General features: G+C 46.1%; 1 protein-coding gene and 1 long non-coding RNA gene across 3 annotated transcripts in view; one reads left to right on the plus strand and one right to left on the minus strand.

The window, feature by feature from the left end:
- Positions 1-21225, minus strand: part of FOXN2 (forkhead box N2) — a 52992-nt gene that overhangs the window by 25780 nt on the left and 5987 nt on the right. Inside the window, exons 1-2 of one of the 2 annotated variants that reach the window (XM_079968857.1) lie at positions 17107-17192; positions 6165-6715 (exon numbers count right to left, since the gene is read on the minus strand). In XM_079968857.1, coding sequence (XP_079824983.1) covers positions 6165-6701 — 537 coding nt within the window. In that variant the 5' untranslated portion in view covers positions 6702-6715; positions 17107-17192. Of the gene's footprint in view, positions 1-6164; positions 6716-17106; positions 17193-21225 lie in introns of those variants that run through there. The other variant, XM_079968856.1, reaches the window with a different exon arrangement.
- LOC307211979 overlaps positions 1-21225 on the plus strand; it is a 50808-nt gene that overhangs the window by 14036 nt on the left and 15547 nt on the right. The window lies entirely within an intron of this gene.

Raw genomic sequence — 21225 nt, forward strand, 5'->3', positions numbered from 1 at the left:
TTAAAGTATAGCAGCTGATAGTGGTAGTTTAATCATTTATGATTAACATATGTAATGGCTAAAATGTAAGTAATATAGCAGCTTTCTAAGGTACGAAAAGAACAAAACAGAAGGGTGGGTGGGAAGTCAACTAATATGAGATACATGTTCTGATGGTTGTTTAAAAGAATTTATAAAGTTTGAAAAGCTAATTTAAAAATGGTCTTTTTAAAAAATAATCCCTGCAGCAACAACCCCATGTGCTCAGTTAGGCTGGGAGGCAGTGATTGGGGCCTAGGGCCATCTAGTGAGCTCCACTGATTTGAACCCTGGTCTACAAGGTCCTAGACTGACCCTGTAACCACTACCCAACACCGGCCAGCATCCGTGTTGTGCAATGGGAGTTTCAGCACCTGGTGAGCACCAGGTTGCCTACCTTGGGATCAGTGGCAGATAATATGGCTTGTTTGTGAAAGATCCCAGGTTCAGACCCTGGGATATCCAGGTTTTAGGTGGCTGGCTATGAAAGGCTACCACCTAAGACTCCATCCTACTTGGTATGGAAGGCAACTTCATCTCCTGAAAGTATTATAGCTTTATCCGATCGTCCTGGCCAGTCACTTCGAGTTCATCATCACCAGAGGTGAAGCTGAAATCACTCCCCTGAATGTACTTCTTAGAACTCAGCTATTTGTTCCTGGACCGCAGCTCCCACAATTGCTAACTATTGGCTATGCTGATGGGGGCTTATGGGAGTTGGAGTCCAACAACTTCTGGAGGGCTGTAGGCTCTCTACCGCTGCTATAAAGGATCTCGCAGGTCAGCTCCTTGCCTAGGTTATCAGAAATAAGTCAGTCTACTTTCAGTGGCTGTTATTTCTAAATACGCTTGGAAATAGAAGCCTTTGTCTTGAAGGAAACACCTGTGTGTTACAAGGGAAGCTGACTTTGCAGAAGCTGCGATCCCAATCCCAAAATGTGATGCTTTGTCCAAGCAGACATTTTTGTAGCAGTGATGAGAAAGACTCTCCTCCCTGCAAGAGAGGGGAGTGGTTGTGGCCGGGATCCGGACTCCGCCTCAAGCAGGGGGCGTTTGCCCCCTGCCTTCCACTCACCTGGCTGGCGCCCACGCCCAAGGCTAGGCACCCAACCAGGTGCCTTCAAGGGGGCGTGTACAGCAGCCTAAATTGCTGTGGCGCCAGCCTCCCGGCCTCACTTTTCGTCGTCCCGTCGCGAGTCACCCGCCCTCCACTCCCTTAGAGCAGGGTTTCAGTTTTCTTTTGGCCTTGCTATGGACCTTAGGTTGGTCGCCCTGGTTGTCCAGGGGGCCTGGTAGGAATTTTTCCATTTGGCATTAGGCTTTTTGGTTTTTTCATCTACCTCGTAGCAATCGTCACAACATTCGTGGTATTGGTGGGTAGGTTAGGCACTGGAATGTGTTGTGGTGTCGAAGGGCTAGGTGTGGCCATCGCCTACGCCTTCAATTTTTGGGTATTCCGTTAAAGGAATCCGGCGGTCGTCTATTCTGTCCGATGCCTGTGTGGCGGGAGGCCATGGCACAACCCTCGGTGACATCAGGGGAGAGCTTATAGTTGGATTAGCATCAACAGGCTCCACCTACTGGTGAATAAACCCCCCTGTTTTAGACTTACCCCTCTCCAAGTGGGTGGAGTCAGCTGACGTAATCCAATGCCTAAGCCAATACCTTTTCACTTGCTGTAATCAATAAAGTTGTGGCCTTTTTTGCCCATTAACCTTATATCACGTGTCCTTGTGTTTCATTCCACTATGCGGGGATCGGCTCCTCGAACCACAATATAAACAGGTAGAGAAAAACTTCATGTTGACAAGATGAACTCCAAGGACCCTTCAGCTTCTAGAAAGTCTATGAACAAGGCAGGCAGGCTGCACACGTCAGCTAGCTAAATAAGATGAACTGCAGAAACACACTGCATTGGGAAGTTCCTGACTCGCCCCTAGCATCTTCACATTGCCAAAAACAGAAAATAAAACCAACTTTCTTTTTCTTAAAGTGAACATTTCTTGAGCATCTGTCATACCCTGCCTCCACTCCATGGGAAAGCAAAATAAGTAGGTTTTGCATCACTTGCACTGTTTACTACTGGTCTTTTACAAATCATAGTTCCAAACATGCAAAGACAGGCTTGGCAATTTTTAACCTGGAAGCCAATAGTAGCAGGGGAAGGAGAGGGAGCAATAAATAGGCTTGCTTTAAAGTTCAGATCTTGGCCACTTTTGCACCCCTATGTCCACACTTCTTTCTGCACGAGAGAGCAATGGACCAGTGGTGGTGGTGGTAATAATAATAATAATAATAATAATAATAATAATAATAATAATACCCTGCTATCTGACTGGGTTGATCACTGCAGATGGTGACAGCAGTCACGAAATTAAAAGACGCCTTTCTCCTTGGGAGAAAGGCGATGGCAAACCTAGACAGCATCTTAAAAAGCAGAAACATCACCTTACCAACAAAGGTCCGTATAGTTAAAGCCATGGTTTTCCCAGTCGTGATGTATGGAAGTGAGAGCTGGACCATAAAGAAGGCTGATCGCCGAAGAATTGATGCTTTTGAATTCTGGTGCTGGAGGAGACTCTTGAGAGTCCCACGGACTGCAAGAAGATCAAACGTATCCATTCTGAAGGAAATCAGCCCTGAGTGCTCACTGGAAGGACAGATCCTGAAGCTGAGGCTCCAATACTTTGGCCACCTCATGAGAAGAGAAGACTCCCTGGAAAAGACCCTGATGTTGGGCAAGATTGAGGGCACAAGGAGAAGGGGACGACAGAGGATGAGATGGTTGGACAGTGTTCTCGAAGCTACAAACATGAGTCTGACCAAACTGCGGGAGGCAGTGGAAGATAGGAGTGCCTGGCGTGCTCTGGTCCATGGGGTCACAAAGAGTCGGACACGACTAAACGACTAAATAACAACATCTGACTGGGTTGCCCCAGCCACACTGGTAGGGCACATGCTCAATCTATAGCATAGAGAGGGAACTCCTGCCTTAAATACTAAAGAAGTAGACAATACTGAGCTAGACAGACCAACGGCCTGGCTCGTAGAAGGCAGCTTTTTATCTGTGTTTGACCTGAAAACTGGGTCCAAAGTTACATTTGACCTGAAAACTGGGTCCAATTTAGCAGAAGCACGGCCCTCAGGTGAGAAACACGCCCTGCTCCAGACAGCTACCCTGGCTATATAACAAAGCCGAGTTGTGTTATTTCAGCAGATCTGATCTGCGCACGTATCCTGTTTCCATTGCATAAGCAGATCCTCTGTGAGGAACTCCAAAACCGGTTTTGCAGAGCAACTTAGAAAGCGGCAGTGTTCTTCCCCTTTCATACTCCTGAGTTTGGGTTGCATCAACACGCACACACGTGTGCCTTGTACGTGCCTTCGTGCTTGAGCTTAAAAAAAAAAAAAAGACGGAGGAAAGAGAGGTTCCTCCCTCCCCCCTCTCCTGCCCGCCCCCACCCCCAGCAAATGGCACACCACCGGATCAGCAGGAACACAACCTCTGCATCGTGGCGGCGGCAGCCTCTCGCAAGCCAGCCAAGCAAGAGGAAATGCTGCCATGGCAACACAAACCAGGCTGCTATTTGAGTCCATACTTCACACGCTAAGCTGTCTCTACCCACCCGCCCCGCCCCCCGCAAACAGCACAACTTTCAAATAACTAATCTCTTTCACTTTAGGAAGCGGGGCTGACGCAACATGCAATTTCCAGCTGTTCTGAAACAACCACATCCTTCCCCAGGGCGCACAGGCTCTGAAAGGTACACCCAAAAGAGCTGGCAAAAGCCTGAGTCACCTGGGCAGGTACCAATGCAAGGAAAACAGCAAGAGTGGGCAAGCAGGGCACCGATATTAACTTCTGCGGCATGTCTTACGCTCGCGTGTAATTATTACTGAGTCATCAGTGTTCAGAAAGGGAGGAAGAGGGTGCCTGTCCACTCCCTTGGTTACCAATACACAGACGCAGACATTGATGGCACCTGTTCCAATGATCTCAATTTACTAGAGACAGTCCCTTGTATCCTGCTACCTGCCGCAGGCAGTGTTAGACACTGATATATGAAAGCTAGGAGATAAATGGCACCTTCATCCTAGGTTATGGACGCAACAATGGAATGTCAAGGCATGCTTTCTTTAACAACAAGAATACAGTGGAAAATGAATGAACTGCATCTAAAACATTATCTTCATTTCCTTCCCCTGCCCACCCACCCCAATATTTTTAAGAGGGTCTCTTCTCCAGTCTTCAGAGAGTAGCTGGAAGTGGGGAGGCAGAAAAAGGTCCTCCTTTCCTTCCACTATGCAGTTTTAATCTGAAATCTTAGGTGCAGAGCTCAGAAACGGCTCTGGGATGGTCTGGGACTCGGGTTTGGGCTCGGAACCAGAGGAGTCTCAGTCTGCACCGGATCCTTTGCCTCAGGCATCATCTGAACCAAATCTGGGGCCTGATCCTGAAGAGCCCCAGTCTGCACAGGTTCCCCTGCAACAGACACCAGCTGGGCCAAGTCAGGGGCCTGAGCTTGCCCTGGCTCCAGATGCGGGGATTACCTCGTTGCCTTCTGCTGGGCAATCACGTGCAGCTGCTCCACTACCAGTTGGGTTAGGAGAGGCTGAGGCGGCCTCTGGGTCTAACAACCCACCAACGTCTCCCGAGATGCAGAGACTCAGGTCTGAGAGAAGGAGAGACCTGAGTACTCGCAGAAGGAGTGCTCGCCTTCGGGCGAGACAGGGAGGTGAGTCACTGGGGGATCAGGACCAGCCATTACCCTGACAAAGATAAAAGGCTGTCGGACCCCACCCCATGTTACAGGAGCAACATTGCTGTATGCCAGACCCTGCCTGAGATCCTGTACCTGTCATTGCCTGGTTTCCTGCCTCGTGTCCTGCCTTGACCCTGTCGGACTGTCTCCTAGTGGAACCTTCGGATTCTGGACCAGACCTGGACCGCAGTTCTCGGGTTACCCCCGGGCCCAGCACAGGCTCGCGCTAATGAAATTCCATGTCGCAAAATGTGCCTAGAACAATGGGAGCTTCAAACACTGGCTGTGGGTAAGTTATCTTCCTTGCACGATGCCCATTCATGGACAGACCTACAAGGGTCTCCGTAAGCCAACAAACTCTTCCAAAGTGGAGTTTCTTTTTCTTCCCCTGAACTGCAAGATCCTTCCTTTAAACAAGGACACCTAGCAGAAGTCCTTCTCACGCCCTATGCACGACAACACTCTTCTCCAACTTGATGCTATTGCGCTCCAAGCTCCGACCAGCCCCCAGCCAGCATGGCCAATGATCAGGAATGATGGGAGTTGTAGCCCAGAGACATTGAGAAGGCCCCATACTGAGAAAGGCTGTGCTATAAAGACTCCATCTGTTTCTGGGGAGCAAGACGAGCCTGAGTTTTGCTCCCAATACTGCAGCTACAAGCTCTGGAGAGGCGGGCAAAGTTAGGTGGAAGTCCAATTTGTTTTCGATTCTACCGATTTGTTTTCAATTTTACCATGGCAAACTAAAAAAAAAGAAAGAAAAACAGTTGCAAAAACAGACCAAATCAAACTATTGTTGCGCATGGCTAATAAATACTGAGAATCTGAAGCATCTCCCTACCCATTGCCTCTCAGCCTCCTAGTTCTCATCCAGGTTCCCAAGCAAACTAAGATGACCCGACAAAGCCACACAACGAAAAGGATTCCTGGAACCTGCTGACCTCAGACTAGTCCTAGGTGCCTAGGGTGCTAGATGGGTGCCTGTAGGAACTGATGGGTGGACCAGATGTGGAGCAACAAACTGAAACCGTATTCTGAAAAGACAGAGGTGTTACATGTTCTACGTTCTCCAGCCCAGGAGGTGGGAAGGCGGCCTGGTCAGGATGGGGCTGCACTCCCCTGGAAGGAAAGTGTCAGTCTTTTTGGACAGGGTCAAAATACTCTTTCCTGGTTTGACTGCAGGGAACTGAACAGGGCTACCCCCTCTCAAAATTGTAGGGCAGCAAAGACATGGTTTGTGTCTGTGTGTTCCAACAAAACGTCTGAATCAAAGGAAGTTCCACCATATTTTCCCTTAAACCAACAAGCAAAGCAAACTGGTTACGGTTTTTGTTTTTTTAAAAAAAAGAACAAAAGGAAGAGCAAAAAGCGCCCAGTTCTCACCTTGCCGTGGCTTCTCTCCACCTTCCGGAAACACTTGTTCAAGGAAAGATTATGCCGGACCGAGTTCTTCCAGCCAGTGGGGGCCGTGGCAAAATACGGGAAGCGCTCCAGGATCCAGCTGTAGATTTCTTTCACCGGCAAGCTCTTGTTGGGCGAATGCTCTATCGCCATATAAATGAGGAGACTAAAGGAATAGGGGGGCTTCGATGTGGCTGATTTCTTCTCGGGGTTGGAGTAGCAGGAAGAAGGGTAGGATGGCACACTGTCGCCCTCGATGTCGTACAGGGGGCTAACCACCGGAAGACCCTCACTTCCGAGGCTGAAGTTTGTTAGGAGGTTTGTGCTTTCATGAAGCCAGTTCAAGTTTGTGAGTTCGTCGTCAGCCAGTTCGCTATCCACGGCTGTGGCCTTTGGCCGAGCCGCATCCACCGCCTCCGGCAAGCTCCCCATTCTTTGGATGTGCCGCAGCCCTGCGGATTTCTCTGCCCCCGGCGTTTCAGCTTTCTTGTCCGGAGTCATTCCAGTTACTGGACCCATTTAATCTTGTTGGCCTAGAAACAGGGGAAAAAGCTTTTATAGAAGCGTAAGGAGAGCCTACTGGATCAGGCCAGGGGCCCACCTGGTTCAGCATTCTGAACACAGGATCCAAGCACAGGAATTAATAGAATCAGAAAATTGGAGGCGACCCTGAGGATCATATAGTCCAACCAACCGCAATGCCCCTGTCCCCATTCGGGGATCGAACCTGCAACCTTGGCGTTATCTCTCCTCTCCTGTGGTTTCCAGCAACTGGCATTCAGAAACATACAGTGGAGACAGAGTATAGCCATCATGGTTTGAAGTAGAAAGCTGCCTTATAGATGAACGAAACTATTGGTCCGCCCAGCTGATTATTATTTACAGCAGCACCAGAGGTCTGGGAGAGAACCTCAGGCCCAGGGGTGGATTGCGGCCCTCTTGGCCTCTCCATCTGGCCCTCAGGACTCTCCCATGGTCATACTAACCCTGTTTTGTAGCCTCCTTTCTACCTGGGCTGGAACATGTCCTTGATCTCTTATGAGGCCTCTTGCTTGGAGGACAGAGAAGGATCTGATAGGGTGCGCAGAAACTAGCCCACTGTACAAGGTAGAAAATTTCATCCCATCCTCTGCCCATTTTTGCGTCTAATTCGCCTGACCACTGCTATGCAGTCCCCAGAAGGATGCCCAGAAGGGAATGCAGTCCTCAGGCTGAGTTGGGTTCCTCAACCCTAGTTGAAAGTAACTGGAAACAGGTCTCCAAGTGCCATGGACTGGCTGGATGAAGGCACCTGTCAGGGAACTTTCATGGGAAGAAGGCTCAGAGCCAGGGGACTGGATGACCATGAGCGTTCAGAGGGAGAAGAGAGAGCAGGCTGGGAGGAGGTGGTGTCAGAAGCTGAAGAGGCAACAGGCTTTAGTGAGCAGGAAGAGGCCGTGGCAGAGAGCAGTTCAGACTCCGACTCGGAGGCTGGCCAAGAGGCAGAGTGGAGACAGGCTGCTGCAGAAACCAGGGAGTCTCGTTCTTTGAGCAGCTCCCCTCCCCCTGGTTTCCCATAACATGGAGAGAAATTAGGCAGGCAGAGCAGAGGATGACTGTGCGCAGACATGGCCTGAGACTGCGTGGGAAAGGCCCTGGAGAGGTGGAGGCCTAGTGGCTACTGGGAAGGCGGGGACCTTCAGTCCTCGCAACTGTTTCATCGGGACAACACCTCCTGGGAAGAGTTGCTGAGACCACTAGGCCAGAGCTTAGGGTTGTTCCCTTGAACAAAGAGATAACTCCACTGGCCTGGAGTGATGCATTGCTATGTTGCTTACCTACGCCTGATTCCAGCCCTGACATCAAGCTTTCAGGGAGGAGTCTTGAACCCAGAACCTCCTGTGTGCAGAGAGCACTGAGCTACGACCCTTTTCCTGAGAGGATGGCTCCATGTTTTTTGGAGAATTAAAGTGCATAATAAACTACCAACCTGAAATTTAATATTTTTTTATTATAGCGGTGGGTGCACAGAAGGCGATACTGTTCGGGCCATCTTTGCTCGGCTCCTTTCCACCCACCCACCCTCAACTCGCTTATTGGCAACTGTGTATTCATTTGCCTGCAGGCGCCATTAAGAGGAACAAGTCCTTTGCCTTCCTTTCTGTTCCTCGTATTAATATTTGATACATTGCGTCGTAAACTGTTGCTCTCATAAACAGTATTAAAATGGTGGGTTGCTCTTAACCATCCCCCTTTGGCGGTGGCTGAATCAGAGACGCCAGTTCCCACTGGGGGGCATTTTCATGGCAAAAGCTCAATGTGAGCTCTTTTGAGCTCATTGGAAGGCAGGAATATACAGAAAGTGTGGTATTGGCTGGCCTGCCATTTCTGAAGGAAATGCAATTTTGGGGGGCTCAGTGGCAACACACTCACTACTACGGCATTGGCAGGTAAAGATGGACATCACGGGTTGCGCTTTATTTTAATAAAAGAAAGAGGGCGGCAAAATTCCAAGAGCTCTCGCTTTCTTTGCTATGTAGTCAAGCTCTGGGAAAGAAAAACTGCAAATCTGCAGTAGGGTTGGAAATGAAACGGAGGAGGAAGAAGCGTTCATCTAGCTGTGGAAGGCACTGACTGGATAGCATCCATGACATCAGCATCCATGACGTCACAGACACACAAATATCCAGAGCCGTTTTGTGCTTGCACTATAACGACTTCTGCTTCAAATTAACCACTTAAGTGTTAAAACAGATAAAAATATGATTAACAATTGAAAACATCAACACACACACAAATTGAAAACTCAACAGGCCAAGAAGCTTTGTAGTTTGAGGTGGAGGGTCATCAGTCACCAACGGTGCTTGTGGAACCACAATTATGTGCAGCATCCACCAATGCTGAAGATTTGGGAATAGGTAACATTTGGACACACGCTGCCATGAAAATGAAGTTTCTCTGTTGCAAGAGAAATTCTCTCCACTTCCAGTATTCTTCATGTCCTGAAGTCAGAAGACAACTCCAAGAAAGATGGTTGGATCGCTAGCAACCACAAAGTAACAACCAGGCAATTACTGCATTTAAAATGTCAACTAGCAAGGCCCAAATAAAGCTGAACCTTCAATATTGTTCAGATCCATCAAGGATGACTTGCCTTGCCTACACCGAATTATTCTGTAAGCACGGGGACAGATTGCTGCTGCCTGGAGAGATATAAGCTCCCCGATATACAAGCTCTCTCTAAATTAAAATATTTCATAAAAAGGTTTACCACCAATGTGTTAAACTTTCAGATTATGGTCCAAACACATATACACATAGAAAAAAAGATACCTTTTTTTTTTTTACTATTTCCTGCAACTACTTTAATTAAATTCTGCATCAAAAACCACTTAAGCATTTGGTAAGCTATAAAGCAGCAGAATTTATATTCTCTGTGCATATATAAAAAGAAACCTGTCTTCATTTCACAGTGGGAACCCACAGCCATATCAGTGTGAATCAAACAGAGTTATGACATCTAATCAAGGCAAGGTTTCTATAGCAATGGCAAAGCGATTTCTTCAGACCTGGCTAACAGGCAGCTGATACGCAAACAGAGCACGCAATGCCTTTACATGCCTTATATCTTGGGCATCCACAAAACAAAACTGAAAACCTGAGAGGTACATTGATGTTTACTTTTATTTCACTTTTTTTAAAGATGGGGAACCAAGATGAGGGTACAGGCACCTTTCCCAAAACCGCCCATAACCCACAACAGTGATATAATTTTAACCCGGGCACCTAGTGCATTCCACTCTTTGCCATGCAGAATGGAGGCTGTGCAACTCGCAATCGTTTCTCCATAGGATTGAGAGAACTGCCCAAAAAGCATAGGTAGTTATGCAAGGGCGGGGGCTGCAGGATGAATGGGTGTAAATAGCATCCCCCTACTTTCTCGAGCAGGATCTTGCATTAGATCTCAGTTCCTCCATGAGCAGGAGGAGCCCTTCCATTCATAAAAGGGACACTTTGGGGACAACCCATTGTCCCAAACATCCAGAAATATCATATGGCACAACATCACCACCCCCATATATTGTTAAGGACTTGCATAGAATCTTGTTAAACATTGAGAGTATTTCACACACAATTCAGAAACACATACTGCAGATTTGGGCGGCGGTGGAGGGAGGCAGATACACTGAGATTAAGAAACAGCAGCCCAGTTAAAACATCTTATTCCAATTTTCTCAACAGCCTTTGTACATTCTGCCCCACAAGTGTGGGTTCCCAACTCATTCCTAGGTTGCCTACCCATGGTTTGCCATGATCCAAGGCCATTAAACACTAGACCATGGTCTGAAGAGGGCTGACGAACCCTAGTTTGGAGACTGGCTAACTTAGTTGGCACTAACCTCCATACTATAGTTTGCAAACCTGCCTCAAACCATGACATGAGTTGGTACTGACAATAGCTTTCCTGGTAGGACAACATGGCAAACTGTGGCTAGAGCACTTGGAAAAGGATGTGAGCTTCTGTGTCACATTCCCAAGCTAAACCATGGGATCATATGAAGCTAATTTAGAATGGGCAAGATGACGTGCCTACCTAGCCTGCCTTCCCGAAGCCAGTACCCTTCAGATGTTGTCAGATTAAAACTCTCATCAGCCCCAACCAACATGACCCCTCTGAGATATCAGGTTGAGAGAAGTCGATCAAGTCCTTCCCTTATATAGAGAGAGTGGCTGGGGAAACCCTGCCAGATGGGCAGGGTATAAATAATAAATTAATAATAATAGTTGTTGCTATTATTATGAAGAGAAAAACTGTTAATGTCAGGTGTTTGGAACTGCCCAGGCGGACGGTTATCGAACCCGTTTACAGTGGTACCTCGGGTTGAGGACTTAATTCGTTCTGGAGGTCCGTTTTTAACCTGAAATTGTTCTTAACCTGAGGTACCACTCTAGCTAATGGGGCCTCCCACTGTCACTATGCCACAATTTCTGTTCTCATCCTGAAGCAAAGTTCTTAACCTGAGGTACTATTTCTGGGTTAGTGGAGTCTGTAACCTGTGGAATCTGTAACCTGAAGCGTCTGTAACCCGAGGTACCACTGTACTGAGCTGCAAATTTATTTTATGAATAAAATTTCACTGTGGAATTTCTCCCCAATTGGGGGGGGGGGAAATCCCCACTGTACAAGACGGCTCTGAGTACGGGACCCTCACACATCCTTGTCTGTATAGGAGTCAAATCAGCCAGCAAGCGTGTTGGATAAAGAGGGGATAACTGAAGCAAGAGAACTCGCAGCATTACTAAATAGAGTTGTGTTCTGGCTTCCTGCTTCTTCAGCACTGCACGTTCTAATCTGCCTCTGAACGGCTGGACTGCGGCCTCATTACGCCAGAACTTAAACCTTTGGCATTTAATACCAGAGTACATTATGTTGCAATGCTCTTTAGGGTGTGTACCTGCATGAGAGTGTAGGTGGGGGCGGGGAATCAGGAGGCGGAGGAGGGTTATTCCTAGACTTGTCATTATGATCTGACATCCCATAAAACCTGTTTTGCCTCCTGGGCGAGAGAGAGAGGAAGTCTGCGTAAAAACAGACACGACTATTTTACGCTGCTGAACAGCATTCAACCTCCGTTTCATAGTTGGACATAGCATGTTTCATAGCATGTCCCCTGCTTCTGAGTACCAGTGGCTCAAAATCACAGGAGCAGAGAGAATTCTTGTGCTCGAACCCTGCTAATGCGTTTTCCACAGGTATCTTGCTGGCCACTGTGAGAATGGGATGTTGGACTAGATGGGTCATTGGCCGGATCCTGCAGGCTCTTCCTATGTTCAAGTTTAGGTGGTATCTGCAGGAAACCCTCACCTGCAGAGCACAGTGATGGATTGGGTATCAATGTCAGAAACACAAGAGATCTAATCTAATTGCCAAAGGCACATTAAACCTAGGTTACGGTTGCCACAATGGAATGTCTAGGTGCCTTTTTCCTCCACAATGAAGTTTGTTGTTAGTATTATTATTGATTTCATTTCTATACCGCTTTATATTTTATAGAACAAATCTCAACACATTAAAACATCAAATAGAACAATCCAGAATAAAACAAATTCAAGCTTCAAGGGAAAATATTTCAGATCCTTCTCTAAGGGGCATTTTGCACCCAGAGATCTCCTCATGGTTGCAATTGGGCCAGTGCAAAACATGCCTGGCAACTGTCTAATTTCTAACACTGTTGGGTATGTGAGACAATCTTTCCTGCGAGACAATCTTTCCTGAGTGATACTACCAACAGACGTACTCAAGAGTAGACCCACTCAATTCATGAACTTGATTGAGTTTGCTCCATTCTTTTCAATGGGTCGACTCAAAAGTATATGTCGGTGGAATACAACACTTTCGAAGCAGACTTTTCTTCCATGAACTTCTCTAAATTTCCTTTAAAGCAGTTGGGCAAACAGGATCACAGTATTTTTTTTTAAAAAAAGGCTTTAGTATCACAAAATTCTTATGCTACTAAATCACAATCATCATCCAAAGGCCTTCTGGTATCTCACAACAAGGCATTCTGAATCTTTATTTTCTTTCCCAAGTGCCACAACCTCCAAACCAGGTGTGGAGATTCAGCTGGTGTCCGAACCTGGAACACAGAATCTCAGTCTGACATTTGGCACAGATCTCATTACAACACCTGTGTGCTAGGAGTGAGGAGAGAAATTTGTTTCATTTCTCATTTAAAGATAAATGTGCCTATTCATGCTTCTGAAACAACACAAGAAAAACCGAAGCACACCCATCCTTCAAAACTCACAATTCTTCGAATTTTGCAAGACAGTTCTCTGGAGAAGTAATGTATACAAAAATGCATGCGGTGGAGTAAGGTGTCCAATAAAAGGCACATATTAGTGAAAGCAACACCTGAAATTTAGGGGAAATTGCTCCACAAAATGTGTATATTAGGCAAAGTTGCATACACACATGTGTATCAGGAGAAATCTGTATTATAATGCTGATGAAAATATTTTTTAATGCAAACGGATGGGGAAATGTGAAGAACTGAAGTTAAGATTCGGGGGGGGGGGGGGGAGAGAGAGACTGGAAGAAACCAAAATGGCCAGATTTGCCCATCCCAACCAAACACATAATTTCCGCAATGGGTGTAGCCTGTTGGGATGGCTCCTGAACTCAAACACAGACTCCCCAACTGAACGCCGAATTTCATTCCAACGTCTAAACGCTCCAATCGAGGCAGACCAATGAACAGGAGAGAGAGATTTGTTTGGCTCCGCCATCAGGCCCCTGAAACACTCATCCATTTAAAGCATATGTTCAAGGAAAATCCAAGAGGCGAGGAGCAAAAGAGAGTTACCTTTGTTCCTTCTCTCCCTTTCCCTTTGTTCTCAGCAACTTCCACACATGTGCTACATTACGCTGCCCATCTCACCAGAGCTGCTGTTGAGATCAGAGGTCAGATTTAAATCCCAAAATGCAACTACAGACGGCCTATATTTGATTACAATGCTACATACACCGCCGTGTATCCAAGACAACTGGAGCATTATGTTCTCCTCGGGGATAAAAAAGGAGGAGGGGGGGAGAAGAAACCTGCCTCTTGGTCATAGTTAAGGCAAGCTGGCACATCCCTTAGCAGTCTCATCCCCGCTAGATGTGAAAGCGCATGCAGCTGTAGTGTTCATAGCACAAACCACCTGCCTTCTACCTGGCAGCGCTGATGACAGACGTAAGATTTTAAGAGCCAGTCCATCGCCCAAATAATAGGCAAGTTGCTTGGGGATGCTCTTGAAGACATCATGGTCCAGGTAGCTGCAGCACCTAGAAGCATCTTTTACCAACTGTGGCTGGTACATCAATGATGGCCACTCCTGGATCGATATCACATGTCCACAGTGTCAAGATAAGACTGCTGTGATGCACTTTGTGTTGGCCTTCACCAAGGCTGTTTGGGAGCTGCAACTGGTGCAGCGTGCTGCTTACTGGTCCACCCTATCGCCCTCCTGAAGGAGCTTCTCCAGTTGCCAATTTGCTACTGAGCCAAGTTTAAGGTTCTGCTGTTGACTTATAAAGTCCTCCCACAGAGATCTGGAAGGCACCCTGAGCGTGGCGGATCCACCGGTAATATAAAAAGTTTATGCTCATCCAGACAGCTGTAGATTGTGGATTGCATTTACTCTCCGTTTACTGGGTGAATTTTGCGACTTTCCCCTGTATATTTTAATTTGGTTTTTAATGTAATATTGTTGTAATCATGTGGTACACTGCACTTGGGTACTCCACCAGAATAGCAGCATATAGAAATCCTTTTATAAATCAGTCAACTGCGTATGCCCAGCTTTGCAACTTGCATTTCAGCATCAGGTAGTGTAGATAGATAGATAGATAGATAGATAGATAGAGAGTGTGGTACCTCTAGTTACAGACTTAATCCATTTCGGGGTGCCTTTCGCACCCAAAAAGTCCGCAACTACAGTGCCTCTTCCAGGCATGTGCGGGCACAATCAAGCGTTTCTGCACATGTGTAAAGCGCACATATCACTTCTGCGCATGCAGCGAACCCAGAAGTAAACACTTCCGAGTTTGCCACATTCGTAAGCTGAAAGTCCGTAAGAAGAGCAGAACGCAACACGAGGTATGACTGTATATATATGTATGTATGTATGTATGTATGTATGTATGTTTATATACGTCCATGCCTCATTGTATTCCACCAGTACTTTCCCCAGAATTAAAACACAATTGCCAAACTGCTCTGGGGATTCCAGAGTGGAAGTGTGAGGATGCTGTTAAGAGCATTAGTAAACTGACGTCCTTCACATCTGGTTTTTCTCTAGTTCAAATCAGCCACAATGGAAACATGCAAACCTGTTTTTCTTCACAGCTCCCTCTGAGGAAGGGGGGGGGGGAAGGTACACTTTTACCCAACACAGTGTGTTGGCTTGGATTGTGAGGATATCTCCAAGTTAGCTTCAGATTGGCAAACTTCCCCCTCCAATGTAGCCATGAAGAGGAGGTTGAAAACTTTTGGTTCCTTTTTAGCCACCAGAACCTGACAACCTGTGATTAATCTTAAGTATGGTTTGTTGAAACAAGCCAAACTATAGTTTAGGAAGTTGACTTTGTTTCAACTAACCATACTTAAACTTAATCAGTTTAGGGTTGGATGTCAAACTGCGGTTCATCCGAAACAGAAGCAGAAATTTTCTATCTTGTCCTCATGTCTGTGCTAGAAGGAGAGGAGGGAGAGTTCAAGTCTGGGGTTCACTTTGGCTTGCTCTTGCAACACTAAACCATGGTTTAGTCCCAGTATAAATCAGGCTACTGGGGACACTGCCCTACAATACACACTGGATATCGAAGACAGTACTCACACCAAATTCAAGGGCAGATTGTGCCAAAGTAAAACAAACACTACTATGGCAATCAGGGAGTTTATATTATGAACAGATATGCATAGGGTTGCTCTGCAGATTACACATTCAGCTTACTGTTGGTCTAAAAATGGAAGCAAGACTTAAGCCCAATTCCTTTCTTTTGATAGATACTGTTACGATGGAAGGGGTGCTTTATCCACGCTGTGTGCTAGACCTCTCCATAAAAGAGCACATCTATCGCATAATTAGAGCGCAAATAGGAGCAACCGAACACAGGCACCAACAATGCCTCTATTAATTAATCTGCCTTTATCCCCTTAAGCATTATTGTTCTCAAGCATTTTCCTAAGGGAAACCAACTGGATTTTCCCATTGTTGAGAACCATCTGTCTGCTACAACCTCCGGCAGGGTGGTTGAACGAGTGAAGCCACCCTGGATTGCCATGGTTTTTGGGAGAGGGGGGCTTTGGGGGGGGGAGGGATGGTCGGCGAGTCTTGCTTATGCAGCTCAATATCTAATAGGAAATCATCTGTGTTGCAATCCGTACATTTGCAAACCTGCTCACCGGTTGGAAAGCCGAAAAGGGGGTGGAGGGCTTGGGAATTGGCAATGCCTGTAACAGGGATCAACTTTTTAATTTAGCCACCTGGGCAAACTCCATATAGAATTGCCATTCACCGTCTGTGCATGCTTCAAGTTCGGAGCTGTACAAAGAGATCCTTTCTGTCCCTGCGCCTTATCTCTAATTCCAACCACACTTTCATGTTCAAACTGCAAGGGCGCATGTAGATGGGCACTCGGATAGTCACAGCAGCTTCCCACACACTGTGGAACATACATTCCTAATCAAGAACAGTGACAGAAATTAGCCGGCCATGTTTTACGGCTGGTGCAAGCCCAATTTCAACCACACGGAGATCTCTGGACACCAGGTTGGCGACTGGGGAAAGCAAAATGCCCCTTGGAGAAGCATCTGTAATATTTTCCTCGAAGCTTGAATTTGTTTTATTCTGGACGGTGTTATTCGACGTTTCAATGCTTTGAGGTTTGCTCTTTAAAATACAATGCGGTATAGAAATGAAATAAATAATAGTAATAATGAATCCCAGTGCTAAAAAGGGCCTAGACTATGGGTAGGTAACCTAAGGCCCGGGGGCCGGATCTGGCCCAATCACCTTCTAAATCCGGCCCACGGACGGTCCGGGAATCTGTGTTTTTACATGAGTAGAAAGTGTCCTTTTATTTAGAATGCATCTCTGGGTTAGTTGTGGGGCCTGCCTGGTGTTTTTACATGAGCAGAATGTGTGCTTTTATTTAAAATGCATCTCTGGGTTATTTGTGGGACATGGAAATTCGTTCATTATTTCTTTTGTCTTCAAAATATAGTCTGGCCCCCACAAGGTCTGAAGGACAGTGGACCAGCCCCATGCTGGAAAAGTTTGCTGACCCCTGGCCTAGACATTCCATTGTGGTGACCATCACCTTGGGTTTAAGGTGCCATTTGGCAATTATATTATATATATGAGTTTCCAGCACTGCTTAAGAGCCAATCTATACCTGCAGGGAAGTCATTTGGTGCTGAGTGCCTGGGATCGTACAATTTCATGGTGCAGCAGGTGCATGGCTGGAGGAGAAGCCGTGTTGGAAACGCAGATATGTAAGCGAAGCACCAAATAGGACCTCAAACCTAGGTTATGGTCACCACAGCAGAATGTCTATTCGCCAGGGGCTTGAGCTAGACATCCCTTTCCAGCGCTACAATACTACAATTCTGTGATTCTATGATCTCAACTACATTGCTTGGCTGTAGCTTGCGCGTAAAACAATTCGCTTGTCCCTGTATGCAAGAAGGAGAAACCCACACCATGGAAATGGACCAAAGGCAGAGGTTTTCAAACTGTGGTCTGTGAGTTCTGCTTGGGTAGCCTGCAGAAAGGCTGCAGCACAGTCAGAAATACCTGTACTCAGCTCTATACTTATTTTCCTTGATATGATGCCTGGAGGACTGAGATGCCCAGCAAGGGGTCCATGATTCGCTCAGCAGTACAAAGCACAAGATGTGTGTCTTTTGGTATGCTGGCTCGATGGAGATGTCAGTCGCCAACCTGGTGCCCAGAAATCTCCACGAGGTCGCAATTGGACCCGCACTAGTAGCAAAACGTGCCTGGCGCCCAGGGAATTTTGAACACTGGGGATAAGTTGGGTATCATTTTCTTAAATGCTCCATTAAAAAACAACAAGAAGTTTGGCAGAGAGAAGCCTAGTTCCAGAAACAAGAACCCTCTCTGCCTTTCCAGGGGCAGGGAAATTTCTATATGGAAGTGCAGCCCCCAAATTCCCTCCTTTGCTATTTCCCTCAGACCTCCGAGATTTTCAAAGCATATATATCTCTACACCTTTTGGAAGACTGCAAGGCTTTTCTATACGGAGAAAGGTTCAGCTGACAGAAGGCTGGGGTTTTTGATATTTATGTTTTTAATCTAGATGTTAATAGAACTGTAAATATATATTTGTGCTTGTTAATCTGTTACTACTGCACCCTCCGGGCCATCCATAACTGGGAGAGCTCCAAATGCAAATAAAAAAAAGCAGCACAAGCCAGGCTTATTTTAGTCAGGCTATTCCCGTTTATATGGGCTCCTTTAACATTTTACTCAGGTGGATTCCTGTAAGTAAAGAAGCAGAGGCTTCACGCCTTCCTCGAGAAACCAGGTTAGGATTACAATGAAGGGCACCACTGTCACCATAGCTGAAATGGTTCTGCATGGGTGTGTTTGTTTTCTTAATTTACTGCTGCAGGAAATGGCTACTTGAAGAGCCAAAGTCCACTATATTTAACACACAGGAATGAGGGGTGGGAAGAGAGCAGATCATGGCGCAGAGCATTCTGACATTATTTCTGGAGATATATTTTTTATAACAATAATTGAGATTTCTTACCTGCCTTCCCTCCCACCATGGATTCCTCGGACAGGTGACAACCATTTAAAACACATGTTTTAAAATGTTAAAACAGGTTGTGATCAAGAGAATAAGGTGGGTCTTAAGATGTATCTATCTCAGGTGCCCAAGGTCAGAGGAAAAAGAGGGATACCTTCCGCCGTATGATGAATACAGTGGTACCTCGGGTTACCTATGCTTCAGGTTACATACGCTTCAGGTTACACACTCCGCTAACCCAGAAATAGTGCTTCAGGTTAAGAACTTTGCTTCAGGATGAGAACAGAAATCAGGCTCCAGCGGCGCAGCAGCAGCAGGAGGCCCCATTAGCTAAAGTGGTGCTTCAGGTTAAGAACAGTTTCAGGTTAAGAACAGATCTCCGGAACAAATTAAGTACTTAACCTGAGGTACCACTGTACAAAGAATATGCAATACAAAGAATATGCCAAACGATGCCACAGAGGCCTGCTCTCTGCTTGCTACCTCCCAAATTTCTGAAGCCAACAGATCTACCCAGAGGAACCACTCTGATGAGTTTAACATCCAAGATGGCCTGAGGAAAGGAGGTGGCGTTTCATATTTGGGACATAAGTCATTTTAGGGCTTTAAGCGCTATTTAAACAGCTACAGCAGTAGCTTCCTACAACTCGTATCTATCCAGCCCCAGAGAGGCTTGGTGTGGTTGTATCCCATTGAGCTGGGATTGAGGAGACCCCAGAGGAATCTGGAAATTAAAAACATCTGCTTTAATCTGTGTTTTTTATCTTATTTTAAAAAATATTTAATATAGCAATAAGGCAACAGCAGAGTTTAAACCATTTTAAATAGCTGCTTTTAACTGTTTTGTCATTCAAGCCTTTTTTGTAAGATGCTTTGAGAGGTTTTTAAAAATAAAATAAGTGGTGTAAATAAGTTTTATGGATCAGTAGGAAGTCTAAGTTCCAATCTGGTCAATTCTCCCCCACACCCTTTTTATTATATTGTTGTTTTAAAAAATATGCTTTAATTTATTAAATAAATTTGCAAATACCATCAAAAGAAAAGGCAAATTCACAGCACACCAGTGTCTTTTGACAGCCACAACATGTGTAACAACTTTTACTCCTCCTTAACTCCTGTTCCTGCATCAATTTTATCAAATTCGTAATTCCTAAAAGGGAATATTTACCGTATCATTTTTTAAAAAATAAAATTCTCAACACCATTTTAGTCCATTCAGCATACCAACTCCAATAACAGAGTTAGAACACAGCCACTGTTGCAAGTAGCCACTAACAGCTGTATCTCCCATGAGTTTGAACAAACCCCATCCAAAATTTCAAAATTCGCTCCAGAGCCCAAACAGGTTACAGGTTACCAAGTCAGGAAACATGGCAGAGCTGCAGAGCACATGGCTTGGAAGAAGCTAAGATGCTGACCCAACATTCGGCATACCCCCTGGACTTTTGAAGAGCAGGGTGGGCACCATCACTTGACATTGTCATCCCAAGGCTCAGGACTAAGCATGCAAACCCTTTTCCAAGTGGGCCGAGCCTGTGAAGATGGTTCGAACCAGCTCATTGTCAGATTTATTGCACTGCACCTCCTGAGGCAGGTGGCCCTGCACTAGCAGGGGACGGTACCACAATGACCAGCTGAGACATGATGCCTGGGCAAGGCAATTGGCCCTTTCCACGAGTCCTGGTTGCTTCCCAATCCACCAGGCCCCACTGTAGGGTTGGCGTCTTCTGACAATCGCCACTTCCCACTCCCTTGGACCCCTCTCCTGGGTCAAACTCCTCCAGTTCTCTCTCTTTCCACATCTGAACACTCTCACCAAGTCCGTCTCCACGGGGCTCATGGCAATGAGTTCTAGTATAATAATGAAAGGGGGGAAACTGCTCTATCGGCTTTCTTGCATAATTTTATACACCTTTAGCAAGTCCCCTCTTCCTTGCTTTCCCCCCTAAACTAGGAAGTCCCCTACACTGCAAATTTTGTTGCTCTAGCCCCCTATCAAAATATATTGTCGCCCCCACAAAGTGTTTTAAGCAGGCATAGGCAAACTCGGCCCTCCAGATGTTCTAGGACTACAATTCCCATTATCCCTGACCACTGGTCCTGTTAGCTAGTTTTAAGAGCCTGCATTTTTTCCCTAATTCTTCCCACTTTTTATATCCACGCAACAAGGGCATTCCTGGGTGTATGAAGAACACGAAACTGAAGTATTATTGAATAATCCCTTAATGAGACAAAAGCTACTATTACAGGGATGAGGAATCTGTGGGGCCTTCCGGTGCTGCTGAACTTCAATCCACATCCACTCTGTTAGCCAAGCTGGTTGTGGCAGCTGGAAATTGGACTCCAAAATCCACTAGAGGGACACAAGTTTCCCCAGCCCCTGTTCAACACAAGCCCCATGATGCAAAAGAGCAGCGTTCAAAATTAGCCAGGCGCCAGGTGCATTTTGCACCTGGCTATCGGCCACTTGTGACCAAGTGAAGATGGTCGGGCGCCAGGATGATGCCTGACGTCTCCACCAACTGGAGTTGCATCCTTGGGGATCCCTGGATCTTGATTGTTTTCACACAATAATACCACATCCTGTAGAATTATATCAATTATATTTCATCTGCACAATCAGAATGAATTTCAGGAACCACAAAGTCGTATTGAAAAAGACGACTTTCGAACTAGACTTTCCGTTTTGGCGACTGCAATCCTGATTTAATGAGCCATTTGTCGCTTAGCTTATAC

Source organism: Podarcis cretensis (genome assembly GCF_951804945.1).
Source record: "Podarcis cretensis genome assembly, chromosome: 3".
NCBI classification, from domain to species: domain Eukaryota; kingdom Metazoa; phylum Chordata; class Lepidosauria; order Squamata; family Lacertidae; genus Podarcis; species Podarcis cretensis.